We start from the raw sequence: 12,830 nt of genomic DNA on the forward strand, positions 1-12,830 counted from the left end.
CAACAATAATACAAGGTCGATAGCTTGCAAAACCTCTAATATAAGGCCCTAATCCCATAAACATATACTTGAAATGCACCTCATCTCCAAGTTCGATCTCAAAGATCGTATCCAGATTCTCTATTTTTAAAGCTTCTCCATAAGCATGTAGTATGGAGTATGAGTATTCTAGAGTACCTCTAATGAGATCATGCGCGGCTTCCTTTACACGTCGCGCTTTATCATAACTTATGTTCACGCCATAATCTCTCCTCATATCATCAACGATATGACAAGGTTTATAAATATGTCTTATTCCCGTGAACTTATCTTTAATGAGCTTACCAACAACCATAGCAGTTGCTTGTCTATGGTCATGATTCAAAATTTCAATGGAACATGTGTGCGAACTGCAGTACTTTGTGATCTTGAATATATCAGACCCTTCCATTTTGACTGCATGAAGGCTCCACTTACATGTTTCCCCAATACATTTGACAGTGAACAAAGATTTAGTTGATTTCCTGGCCTTAAATTCAAAATTTTTGTTGATGGACAGAATAGATAATCTCATTTTCAAGTCCTTTTTTGCTCAAAAATAGTTGACCAACTTCAACGTCCTCTGTCCCAGATGAAGAGGTGTCAGGCATAATCAACTCTGTCCTTTAACTTGAAGACACAGATGGTGGAACCACTGAAGCTGTTGTAGAACGACGCACATCTTCATAATCACGATCCATTTCATTCAATCCTATTGGTTGCTCATTCACATCCACTGAAGGACCACAATCCATATAATCGAATTTAGATGGTCTCTCATTACCAACAACTGAAGTACCGTCCAATTCTGAATTAAATCTTGTTGGATTAGTGCGATCATTGTCTAGTGATGATGTTGATGGTACAGTGTTGGTAGACAATAGAATATCATCCTCTTCTCGATGAAACTGAATGATTCCTCGTATTATCTGTCCACAGTCATATCATCATAACTCACATTTCCAAACCTCATTCTAATATTTTTCGTCCTGATTCCATTTCAACGTTACAGTTAACTGAAGGCTACTAAGCTCTTCTCGCAAAAGAAAGAAGCAAACATCATCATCATTCCTTATGTATTGTGGAAGAGCTTCAAATTCAAGCTTATATTTAACTTTAAGTATAAGATCAAACTCTGAAGAACTGACATTTGTAACCCTATAAATGTGAGATTTAAGTTCTTCATACTTCAATATGAGGCACAATGATTCCTGTCAATTGTCCCTCAATATACGAACTTTCATTCTCATCCCAATCACCTCCATATCGAATAAGTAGCCACTTTTTTATCATCTTACAAAGCAAGAGAACATTTGTCATTAAGTTGTACATCAATTGAAGTGTACTCTCTCTCTCTCTCTTAATCTCACTCTCTCTCAAAATCTCACTCTCTCTCGTAATCTCGCTCTCTCTCTTACTCTTACTCTTTCTTACTCTCTCCCAATACAAAATTTCATAATGCTACCTTTCCAGAAATAACACAGCAAAAATAATTAAACATACTCAAAATAATGAAACACCTTTCTGAAAAACCTGTTCCATTCTGAAAAGGCCTCGTCTTGGAAATCCTCGTTTGAAAAATCTCCGTTCAACAAAACACCGTCGAAAACCATAGAAGTAATCATCACCTTTGAAATGGAGTTTAAAGAAATCATCATTGTATTGTGTTTAGGTATTATTGACTTAATTTGAGACTTCCATCGTGAAAATTTTCAAATCATTCGTACACTGATGAGCAATCACATTAAACCAAGGAATTTCAAGCGAGAGCGAAAGCGTTTAATCAGACGAGAGCGAGATTTACCTCGTAAGGCTAGTGTAAGGACAATTACGTAATTTGGTATGGCGATGATGTCAGCATATGGTCAATTAACATTATTTTTTAAAAACAGGTCATTTGACATTTTGGACCCAAAAATTGGATCATCCGTATAAATTTTCCAACAAAAAAAGGGTTTATGCTACTTTGGTTACTTTTTTGGTGGGAGATATGATTGGATGGAGAGGATGACAAGGCTTAGCTTGAGGTGAGATTAATTGTGGTGTTGGGTAAACTTGTGGGATTAGGATGAAAATGAACAAAGGTAAAAAAATCATAGGGAGAAGAGAGAGGAAAGGGGATTGAGATTGAGAGAGAAGAATATATTTTTTATTTTTAACTTAAATATGTATTTAAAATAATTATTAAAAAATACTTAATTTGATAGAAAATATAAGGAGGACCTTTTAAATCTATTTTTCAAAGTGAGAGACTAAAATGACTAGGGACCAAATGCACTTATTCCCAAAAACTCAACCAAACTCTTTTGATAAAATTTGTTTAAAATACCCTTTGAAAGTGTTTTTGTAAAATGATTTATTTTCAAAATTAAACATTTGAAAAATTAAACTAAACACACCTTTAGTCAACAAAGATAGAATTTTCTCAAATATATTGTACACACATCCATTGGTTGAGATATGGTAGACGTTGATGGAAGGAAATGTGGTGATATCATACCCAACATTCCTCATCTCCCTCATAAATGAGCACAATATCAATATCCACCACTGTCTCTCATATTGATACAAGAAATGAATGAGCATTTCCATGGACCCTCTTTAATGGATTCCTCCCATCACAGCCACATACTTACTTCTCTTGCATTTATTTTTTCCCCTTAGACTGACCCCCGTTTCAAACCATATGAAATGAAATCCATGAGAGACAAAGAGATCATAATACGAGAAACAGTGTATCAGAAAGAGAGAGAGGAACATGAAGTCTCTTCCTGGAATGCCAAATCCTGGGAGCGATTCAGACGGAGCAGACCAAGTTCACGACCAGAGGATTGTGATTTCAAACAAACTTGTCACCAAAGCTGATTGCATCGACAGCAAAGATCAATCATGGTAGAACCTTGAGTTCATTTAAGAATCCTGAGGCATGGAATGGAATATAGCCTTAATTCTATCTGAAGACTTAGCTTATAAAGACTTTGAATACAATCCCTCTGGTCTTCCCTTTGCAGGTTTATCACCACTCAGATCCCAACAGATTTGACAATTCAAGTTCAAGAGATCACCTTTAATGTTCATAAGGTAACTACCTACATGCAAATAAGTTCAAACTTTGGTTCCATATTATATTAAACATGAAATACAGCAAAATAGTGCTTGAAGCCAGCCATTCTTTCTAAAGGATCAAGATTGAACAACAAAACTAACATAAATTTCATTTCTATTTCTCAAATTTTTCCGTCTAAAATTTCAGTGCATCAGCTCATTCTAGTTGCTCAATAATGAATGAAGATGTTAGAGAGCTTCTCACCTCCATCTTTCTTGAAACAGTATACATTAATCTCAAAATGTGGCTACATAGGCAGAATGGAACTTCAATCTTCAATCACAACCCAGGGAGGATATGACCTAAAACTCGAAAACTTCCCAGGTGGATTGGAAACATTCGAAACGGTTCTCAAATACTGTTATGGTTTACCAGTAGACCTGAACTCAAGCAATGTAGCCCCATTAAGATGTGCATCAGAATTTTTGGAGATGACAGAGGAATTTGAAGATGGAAACCTTATATCCAAGACAGAGTCCTTCCTCACATTTGTAGTCCTTTTATCATGGAAAGAGTCACTGGTTGTTCTCAAAACTTGTGAGAGTCTCTCGCCATGGGCTGAAAATCTACAAATTGTGAGACGATGCTGTGACTCGATAGCTCGTAAACTCTCCAGAGAGAACATAGTAGGAGATACGGTCAGTGAGGAGGGGTGGTGGTTAAATGATATAACTACACTTTGCATAGACTATTTCACAAGAATTATAACTGCAATACGAGCCAAAGGTCTAATAAAGCCAGAGATTATAGGTCAAAGCATTGAGCAGTATGCAAGGAAGTGGTTACCAGGCATCGAAATGGAACCCGGACTCCGAGAACATACACAGGATAAAAGTGACCTACAAGTAAGTATTTTGAGTGGTAGGAAAGATGAACTGGGAATTGTACACAGCAAAGAACATAAAGCTACTATTGAAAGCCTACTAAGCATACTTCCTCCTCAAAGAGAAGCAGTTTCGTGCAAGTTCTTGTTGCAGATGCTAAAGATGGCGAGGCTGTATTCTGCATCAGCAGCTTTGATTTCAGAACTAGAGAAAAGAATAGGAATGGTGTTGGAGGATGCCAACGTGATTGATATTTTAATTCCTAACTGTACAAATATTGACCAAGGGAACTTGCCAAAGTAAGTATTGTTTAGAAGCTCAACACATACCAATTACAAGTCTCCAACGCTTATCAAATTCACTAATTGTTATATTCTTTGCTACTCAGTACACAAGAAGAACGCACAATGCATGACATAGAAGTAGTGCAAAGGCTCCTAGAATATTATTCACTGTTTGAACAGCAACAGCAGCAACATAGAATTGGAAATTCTAATGTTTGTAAACTCATAGACAATTACCTAGCTGAACTTGCAAGAGATCCAAATCTCTCCATCACCAAGTTTCAAACATTAGCCAACTCACTGTCAGAAAATGCAAGGCATTGTCATGATGGATTATACAGAGCCATCGACACCTACCTCAAGGTTGCATCTGGTTTATATTGTTCTTAATAATTTTCTGCAGTAAATTATACAAGCTTGGAAGTATAGAAGAAATTTCACTACAGAGACTTACAAACTATTCTCCTCTACAGACTCATCCTTTACTATCTGAGCATGATCGGAGAAAGCTATGCAAAATCATGAACTGTGAGAAACTATCACTTGATGCGTGTGTGCATGCTGCACAAAATGATCGACTGCCTCTAAGAACTATAGTTCAGGTGATATTATATAACCCTACAACGTAGTGCAATGTAGTTTAAAATTCCAGCAACATATCTACATTGTAGAATGTAATTAGTGCAACGTTAGAATGTAATTAAAAGAGCTAGAAAAGATAAGAAATTGTAAAGTTATAATTGCATAACATATACTTATGGTCAAAGAATTAGTTGCATATCTAATGTGCCACAAATAGAAAAAAAAATATGAGCCTTTTCTTGATCTTGAACCCAGACATTCAACAGATACAATAATCAGAACATATAGACCAGCTCATAGCTCTTAAATGCTGTAGACAAAAAGGAATATTGCTTAATAAAACCAGCTGCCCTTATTTCTCCACAAAGAGAAATGGTCGGTCATAAATACAATATACAGCATAAAAATCCTCAAACAAGGTTAAGTACAAAATAAATAGTTTCTCATTAAAAAATCAACAAAAAGCAGATTGTAGAAGCATCTTTCCTGGAGGCCCAGTCCCAAATCCTCATATATTATCAATAACAATGCTTCCATGCATTCTCCCTCTTATACACTAGTAGAAAAGACCTATTTACGTTCCATTCTAGTAATACTAATACAAATGACACAACACAAGGAACAATGTATTCACTACTTATATAGTTGCCGGTCAGAACCAGGAAGTAACTAGAGATATAAGAAGACTACAATATTATATTTCTATATTCTTTTTATTTCATATAAGTAGTGGGACAACATTTTAGGGTTCTGAGTGGTAATCACAATATTTCTGAGAGAATATGCAGGTTCTGTTCTCAGAGCAAGTGAAGATGAGGTCAGCGATGCAAGAGAAGGAGAAAGCACCTAGTAGTGACTCAGATCAAGATGGAAACCATTTATCAACAGATAGAGAGATTAAAAACCTCAAGACAGAACTTGAGAGCGTGAAGGCACAGATGGCAGAGTTGCAGAGTGACTACTCAGAACTGCAACAAGAGTATGAAAAACTAAGCAACAAGCAGAAAAATATAACAAGTTGGGGACTTGGTTGGAAGAAAATAAAGAATTCCTTCCACACAAGAGTTGATGGAGATGAACCTGCCCATCGGAGACCCAGCCGGACTAGTTCTCGAATGAGCTTAAGACGTAGATTATCAATCACCTGAAGTATTGGAATATCAGAATACTCAAAAAGATAAAGGATTCAAAGAATTTGCTATTCTACTTCACTTGTGCATGATTGTCTTGTAGGTGTATAGAGTTGCAACTCCAAGTCTTTTGTACTGTTCATCTTGCAGAATGCAGACTATTATATCTTTTTTCCCCCATATGAATATCTTTCACCAAGAACTACAAAAATTTAAAAAAGGGATGTTGTTTCCCTTTTGCCTGAAAATTCCTAAGGCAGACAAATGACAATAGCCACAAACACTCTCTGCAGTATAAATAAAAAATAAAATAAAATAAGGGAAACTTATTTTCTGAAAATTTATTCCTATGCATTAAGTTTTTCATACAGCATGTGGTGGCATGTGTAAATTCAATATAACCACAATATTGTTATCGAAAATTTGATGGTGAACCTACAGCACACTGTGAAATTATCTAAGTCGAATCCACATAATATGCAAAGACAGCTCTAATTTATTTAATGATTCAAGCAACAAAAGAGAACTTCCTCCAGCAAAACATCCCATAAGAGGGCCAAGAAGTTCATTTCATAATTAGAAAATCAAACATTTATCATTAAGCTCAAAGCCATCGCCAGCCTATTACACTATTATCATTTAGAAGATAAAAAAAATCCAAAACAAATCACAATTAGGAAGTAACTGGGATACGTTTCTTCACACTACCTACCAGACCTCATGCTACTCCAAGGAAACTTAGTCGATAGTTCAACAGTTTCAGCACCTCCAATTAGTCGGCGGCCTCTATCAGCAAAACCCTTGTAAGTTTTTAATCCTACAGGCTCTTTCTCATGCAGCCAATGCCTCTTGGCCTCGCCCTCCTCAACAATGCTGGACTTAGACTGTTTATTCATATTCTTCTTGTCCTCCTCTATAATCCGGATCGGATACACGTCCGGAGAGATTGACAAGGGATTCCTGAGAGTAACGTAAGCCTTCTTGTAATCAGGCTTTGCAATCAAAAGCCCTCCGCGCTTCTTTTTCTTCCCCTCCATGTTGAGAGTTCGAACTTTATCGACCTCAAAGCCGTAAAGGCTCTCAAGGACGCGCTTGATTTCGATTTTGGAAGCAGAAGGAATGGTTTTAAGAGCAATTTCAGTGATGTTGGTGAAGGATGTAGGCATAAGAAGCTTGATTGGAAGATTTGCGAAGTGAACAACTCTTCTCCCGAGTCTGCTTCCCATGTTCTTGGCTTTATTAGCTTCCGAAGTCCCACTCAAAAGCGTCTATGAACAGCAGATCAAGAGATTATTTGAAACCGCAATCACAAATGCAACTCCACTCTGCTTAAAACACAATCTCCAAAACTTCATAACATTTCGCAAAAACAACATTAAATCAAACCCAACAAGAACAAGAAACCAAGATCCAAACAGTAGCTTAAAAGACAGAGATTGTTCACATTGGAATTAAACCTGTGAATTGTAGATTTGTACTCACAAACTTTCAACGAAGTGAAGAGATTGGAACTGAACGGCGAGGTGCACTGCTGGGATTATTGGGAACGTTGAACGAAAGAAGGAAGCATAATCGCAGTCGCAGAAAGGGTTGAGAATTATTGGTAAAGTTATTTAATACCCTCGGTTCAGTTAGATTTCGACTGGTTTTTTAAATACGAACCAAACTGAACCGAGTACAAATCCAACTGAGATGTCCAATTTGATGCTAAAGAAATGACACAAAACCAATTCTTTCAAAAATAAAAATAAGTTTTCAAAAGCTACGGCTCATTTAGTAATCATTTGATTTTTTTATTTTTATTTTTGAAAATTAAGTCTATTTATTCACATTTTTTACAATGATTTACATTTTTGTTAAGTATAATGGTTGAATACTAAACCAAATTCCAAAAACAAAAACAACTTTTTAACAGTTACGTCTTTTTAGTTTTCAAAATTTGGCTTGAAAATAGATAACAAATGAAGAAATTTAGTGGTAGAAGTAACGTCCATAACCTTAATTTTCAAAAATAAAAACAAAAAACAAAATGGTTACCAAACGAGACCTACTTTTTTAGTTTTCAAAATTTAGTTTGGTTTTTTAAAATATTGTTAAAAAGTAGATAACAAATGAATAAATTCGAAAGTAGAAGTAGTATCTACGTGCTTAAATTAAAAATTAAAAAAAATTAAATGGACCTCAGTTTTTTTTTTTTTTTTTTTTTTGCATTATATTAATTTGTAGTGTAATTAATTATAAATTTATTACATTATCAATTTAAAGAGTATTTTGGAGGAAGGAGTATAATTGTTTAGTCAGGTGTGTGGTATATGGTCTACAATCGGGGGTAGGGGTGTACATGGATTGGGTTGAGTTGAGGGTGTTTTTTTTTTTTTCTACCAACTCGAAAATTAAGGTTGGTTGGATTGGCAACCCAAATAATCCAAATAAAGTTTCCAACCCAACTCTTAAAATTCCGGTTGAGATGGGTTGGGATGAGTTGCTAGCTTATAACTTATTATTTATTTTTAATGAAAAATATGTAAATTTATATACAACACATGAGTAATAATTAAATTCTCCGAGGTTATTAAATATGTAAATTATAACTTATTATTCATTATTATTCAATTTAGTAAAGGAATTAGAATAGATTAGAGCCGCTCTCTCTAGGGTTTTACCGCCGACGCCTTACGGGTTGGTGGGTCGGTCGTCTTCGCCGGGGGGGCTTACGCCGATCGTCTTCTACATTCGTTCTATGTTCTGTCGGTTGATTGGGTTCTTGGTTTTGAAGTCGCATCTGTTCGTCCGTGTTTACGACGGAGGTTCTTGGATTCGTTCGCTGGGTTTTTTCAGGTTTCGTTCGCGACTAAAGTGGCGTTTTCGTTCTACGATTTCGTTGGGTTCTATGTGTTCATCGTGGTTCGTTCTACAGGTTTCGGTCTAAGCAGCCGATTTGTTGGAAAACGGCGACGATTTGAGGTATTGGCATGTGACGGAGAGGTGTTGGCAGACGGTGACAATTGGGGTGTTGGCAGGTGACAAAGAGGTGTTCTGTTAGTACGTTTTTAATCGCGCCTTTGATCTGAGGTTCGAGCATCGACAGATTTGAAGTATTGAGGTGTGGGTTTAACCATAGTGAAAGCTGGTGACGATGGTGCGTAAGCAGTCGCCTTTAAGACTAAAGAATAAGAATGGAGGTCGAGTTTTTCGTCAACCCTTTCGTCTGCTTAGACCGGAGATCGATTTGGGATTGGGTGCTCGTTCTTCGGAGGTGAAGAATTTTGGGTTGTCTGACGGTCGTTCTAAGGAAGGTGAAGGGTCTGGTATGAGGAGTTTTGGGTTGAAGAAGCCTCTGACGTCTGACCTAAAACCAGAAGGAAATCGGGTTGTGAGGGATGAACCGGGTGGGCTGGGTACTGTGTTAGTTGATGGGCAGGAAGTGAAGGGTGTGTCTGGGAGCTTTGAGGGTGTTGGGGACCTGGATGAAAATCGGGTTGTGAGGGGTGTTGAGTTGGGCCTTGAGGGTGCAAGGATGAGCGGGCCTGTTGGGAGTGGGCTAAGGCTGAGTGAAGGGAGTGGTCTGGTGCAGGAGGACCTGGGGAAAAGGTCAAAAGGCATGGAGCTTTGGTGGGTGGGTCGTGTGGTGCTGGGCCAGAGTTGGGAGGCTCGGGGATGCAGAAGTCAAACAGTGAGGAGGTTTCACAAGCTGGGCTTTGTGGAAGTGAGGGTCGTTCAATAGACACACGGGTTCTTCGTGAGCAAGGGGAGTCGGTTCCCAAAACAGGTTTAGTTGGGGGTTTGGTCCAAAGTTGGACCAATTGAAGGAGGGGTGTGGTTCTGGTGGGTCTGGATCCAGTGTGAAAGGGGAAAGTTCGTGGGCGGCCCATTTTAAGTCTGAGTTGAGTGGTAATTTAGAGTTCATTCCCCTATTGGTTGAAAATGAAAAAGTTATTGTTGAACCTTGTAAGGAGATTATTGATGAAGGTGTCTGTTTGTGGGAGAAATCTCTGGTTGGTCAGTTTATGGATGCCAAACTCCCGTATTCTGTTATTTGTCGACTTATTCAAAGAATTTAGGGACGTGTAGAGATGTCAAATATTACCTTGTTGGAGAACGGTTTGATTATCTTTAAATTTCAGAAGGTAGAATCACGGGATTGGGTGCTGGAGAATTGTTCGTAGCACTTGGGTGGCAAGCCCATCTTATTACGACAGTGTTCCCCAGGTATTGTTCCTGAAACCTTTGTTTTTTATTATGTTCCTATCTGGATTAAACTGGAGCGTGTTCCTCTAGAGTTGTGGACAGATAGGGGTTTAGCAGTGTTAGTTAGTGTCGTAGGTAAACCTATCTCTTTTGATGTTGCAACAAGAGAGCGATGGCGGTTATCGTATGCGAGGGTTTGTGTTCAAGTGGATAGTGATTCGTTAATGCCCCCTTCAGTCACTGTTAGAATACGGGGTTAGGATTTATTATTCCAGTAGTGTATGAGTGGAAACCTCGTAGGTGTACTTGTTGTGGTTCCTTTGGGCATACTGGGGTTGTGTGTGAGAAACAGGGTATAGAGAAAGGTCAGGAGTTGTGTATTGTGGCGGTCAATGAGGGGTGTTTAGGGGAGAATGGGGGAATTGAGAGTGTAAGAAAGGGGCAAGACTTGGGTATTGGTGCAAGGGGAGTTAACCCAGTGGATGAGAATAAGTGCGAGGAGGGTTGATGAGTTTCCTTTAGTTAGCCGTCGTAGGCGTGATAGAGGAGGTGTAGGGTATAAGGGTGAGAATGGGTCACCGGGTTCGGCGCCCTTGAGAAGCAGAGTAGTTTATGGGTCCCCTGGAATTACGGGGTTTGTAAAGCTTGTTGATGATCGTAATCAGTTTGATGTTTTGTGTGATGAGGGGGGAGACTTGTTGGCATTGGCACTAGTGCAGGCAAATCCTGATCCGTTGTCTATTATGGATGGGATGTTCGGGAGTTCGGGCAAAGGCCAGTGGGAGTTGGTAGGTGTGATTTCTTGCAAGGTTCATGATTTGGTGTTCCTGGAATGTTAGGGGGTTGAATGATCTTGTCAAGTGTAGGGTGGTGGCAGACTTTCTGGCTTCCTCCTCTGTTACTTTCTGCTATTTGCTTGAGATGAGGGTTCGTCACGAGAATTTTGGTATGGTGATGGATAGGTTTGGTGATGCTTGGAGTTGTGTGTGTAGCTATAGTATGCGAGGAGTAATCTCGCATACTATAGCTTTACAGCGTTCAGGAAAGGGATATTAATCTCGACCTTCCTGAAAGTATCCAACAATTCTCTATCTTTGTCTCCCTCAAACTTCTTCGGTCTTGCAAGCTTGGAGGAAAAATGAGATTTAGGCACATAACCATTTAAGAAAGGAAGAGGGTTAGGGGTACTCCCTTATTCTCTTCTTGAGGTGGTTTGGTCACAAAGTCTAAAGAAGCACTTTCTTTTTTCAAATTTTCTGGTTGAACTATCGTTGATGGTGACTCCAACTCCTTGCCATTACATAGTGCAATTGCACTCACGTTCTCTCTTGGGTTTGATTTGGGTTGTGGCAAAAGCTTTCCTGATTACCTCTCCAACTTACTCACTGAAGTGGCAAGTTGAGATACCTAAGTTCCTAAGGAATCGAGGGCATTTTTTGTTTTCTGTTGAAATTTCAAAGAGCTATCAGCTAAACTCTTAATAACATCCTCCATTGACATAATTGAGTTAGACGAAGGTCCTTTGCTAGGCTAAGTTTGCTCGCTATGGCCACCCCATTTTAAAATTTGGGTAATCCTGCTACCCTGGACTATAAGTCTGACAAAAGGGGTCTCTCCGTCTATTTTGCCCATTAAAGTTGAACCCTCCAATAGCATTTACTTCTTGAAATATCCCTTGTTAAACATTAGGGCATACATCGGTCGTGTGTCCCCAGCTATTTCACAACATTAATAAGATCAGAAATTTGGCTTTTATGTTCACTTACCTCGGATCCAATCTTTAAACTAACTGAGGCCTTTGTGCCAAATTTTTGGGAGTTCTCCGCCATGGTAGCTATGATCTTCATCACTTCTGAGGGAGTTTTGTTGACCAAGGCTCCACCCGTCACGACATCTATGTTGCTCTTATCGTTCTGCAACAAACCCTCCTAAAAATATTGGATCAACAGTTGATTCAAGATCTGATGATGAGGGAACTTTGCACAAATCCTCTTAAACCTCTCCCAGTATTCATAAAGCATCTCTCCATCAAATTACAAAATGCTATAAAAAAAAAATTTCGTATGCTTGTAGCACGTGATGAAGGAACTCTTATACAAGAGTACCTCTGAGTGGAAGCGAGATCGTTCCAAACTCATTGTGACAGAATTACCACATTTACAATCAAACATAATAGATATGCATTTAACATCTAATTACAGGCATGTTTTGAAACTTTAAATAACAAAGAGAACGAAAACATACCAGTTGAAGAACCCTTCTTCGCCTTAGAACTCGTTCTTCTCCAAGGAATGCTCCTCTCGCTCTCTCTGGGAAAGTCCATTCCAATCATTCACCAAACTCAGTCGTCTACCCACGAACGAACTCCACACGAGCACAACAACAGGAAGGACACCACCACTTAGAACACTCGGTATTCTCGATGTGAGAATCCAGGAGGTGTGGGCTCTGTTGGATTTTGCAGAGGGAAGGAGGAAGAGAAGACCATATACCATGACCAAGCAAGTGGGAGAAGGCAGGTGTCTATCGTATAGATAATGTTTGATCGTTTAGGAAGAGGTACGCAATCGTTTAGTAAATAGGTCGTTATCATATAGACGATCATTTAGTAAACGCTCAGGCACGCGATCGTTTAGGAAAAAGCTAGACGATTGTTTAGTAAATCCTATGCGATCGTTTAGAAAGTTGTGTGCGTGTA

The 12,830-nt window shown here is 38.6% G+C and overlaps 2 protein-coding genes across 8 annotated transcripts; one reads left to right on the forward strand and one right to left on the reverse strand.

Annotated features, from left to right (window-relative positions):
* Positions 1–2,598: 2,598 nt before the first annotated feature.
* Positions 2,599–6,124, forward strand: LOC120091486 (BTB/POZ domain-containing protein DOT3). 4 transcript variants are annotated; one of them, XM_039049548.1, is made up of 7 exons: positions 2,599–2,910; positions 3,030–3,099; positions 3,349–4,247; positions 4,337–4,595; positions 4,706–4,834; positions 5,283–5,285; positions 5,594–6,124. In XM_039049548.1, exons 1-7 carry the CDS (start codon positions 2,777–2,779, stop codon positions 5,960–5,962), a joined length of 1,863 nt encoding a protein of 620 aa, XP_038905476.1. In that variant the 5' UTR covers positions 2,599–2,776; the 3' UTR covers positions 5,963–6,124. The 4 variants fall into 4 exon arrangements, with proteins under 4 accessions (XP_038905476.1, XP_038905473.1, XP_038905474.1 ...); XM_039049545.1 differs by lacking the exon at positions 5,283–5,285 and having other exon boundaries at positions 2,602–2,910; positions 5,603–6,124; XM_039049547.1 differs by lacking the exon at positions 5,283–5,285 and having other exon boundaries at positions 2,867–2,910; positions 3,272–4,247; positions 5,603–6,124.
* Positions 6,125–6,475: 351 nt separating this feature from the next.
* Positions 6,476–7,581, reverse strand: LOC120091488. Of its 4 annotated transcripts, none has more exons than XM_039049550.1 (2): positions 7,427–7,581; positions 6,476–7,212 (listed from the first exon to the last, which is right to left on the reverse strand). In XM_039049550.1, exon 2 carries the CDS (start codon positions 7,168–7,170, stop codon positions 6,649–6,651), a length of 522 nt encoding a protein of 173 aa, XP_038905478.1. In that variant the 5' UTR covers positions 7,171–7,212; positions 7,427–7,581; the 3' UTR covers positions 6,476–6,648. The 4 variants fall into 4 exon arrangements, with proteins under 4 accessions (XP_038905478.1, XP_038905477.1, XP_038905479.1 ...); XM_039049549.1 differs by having other exon boundaries at positions 7,402–7,562; XM_039049551.1 differs by having other exon boundaries at positions 6,476–7,269; positions 7,402–7,561.
* Positions 7,582–12,830: the final 5,249 nt, after the last annotated feature.

Source organism: Benincasa hispida, chromosome 11 (assembly GCF_009727055.1).
Source record: "Benincasa hispida cultivar B227 chromosome 11, ASM972705v1, whole genome shotgun sequence".
Lineage (NCBI taxonomy): Eukaryota > Viridiplantae > Streptophyta > Magnoliopsida > Cucurbitales > Cucurbitaceae > Benincasa > Benincasa hispida.

Excerpts from the sequence above, each read along its gene's own strand:
- LOC120091486 (XM_039049548.1), top strand. The coding sequence starts at position 2,777 with ATGAAGTCTCTTCCTGGAATGCCAAATCCTGGGAGCGATTCAGACGGA. Across the intron at positions 2,911-3,029 it reads GACAGCAAAGATCAATCATG|GTTTATCACCACTCAGATCC; the intron begins GTAGAACCTTGA and ends TTCCCTTTGCAG. Across the intron at positions 3,100-3,348 it reads TCACCTTTAATGTTCATAAG|TATACATTAATCTCAAAATG; the intron begins GTAACTACCTAC and ends TTCTTGAAACAG.
- LOC120091488 (XM_039049550.1), bottom strand. The coding sequence starts at position 7,170 with ATGGGAAGCAGACTCGGGAGAAGAGTTGTTCACTTCGCAAATCTTCCA.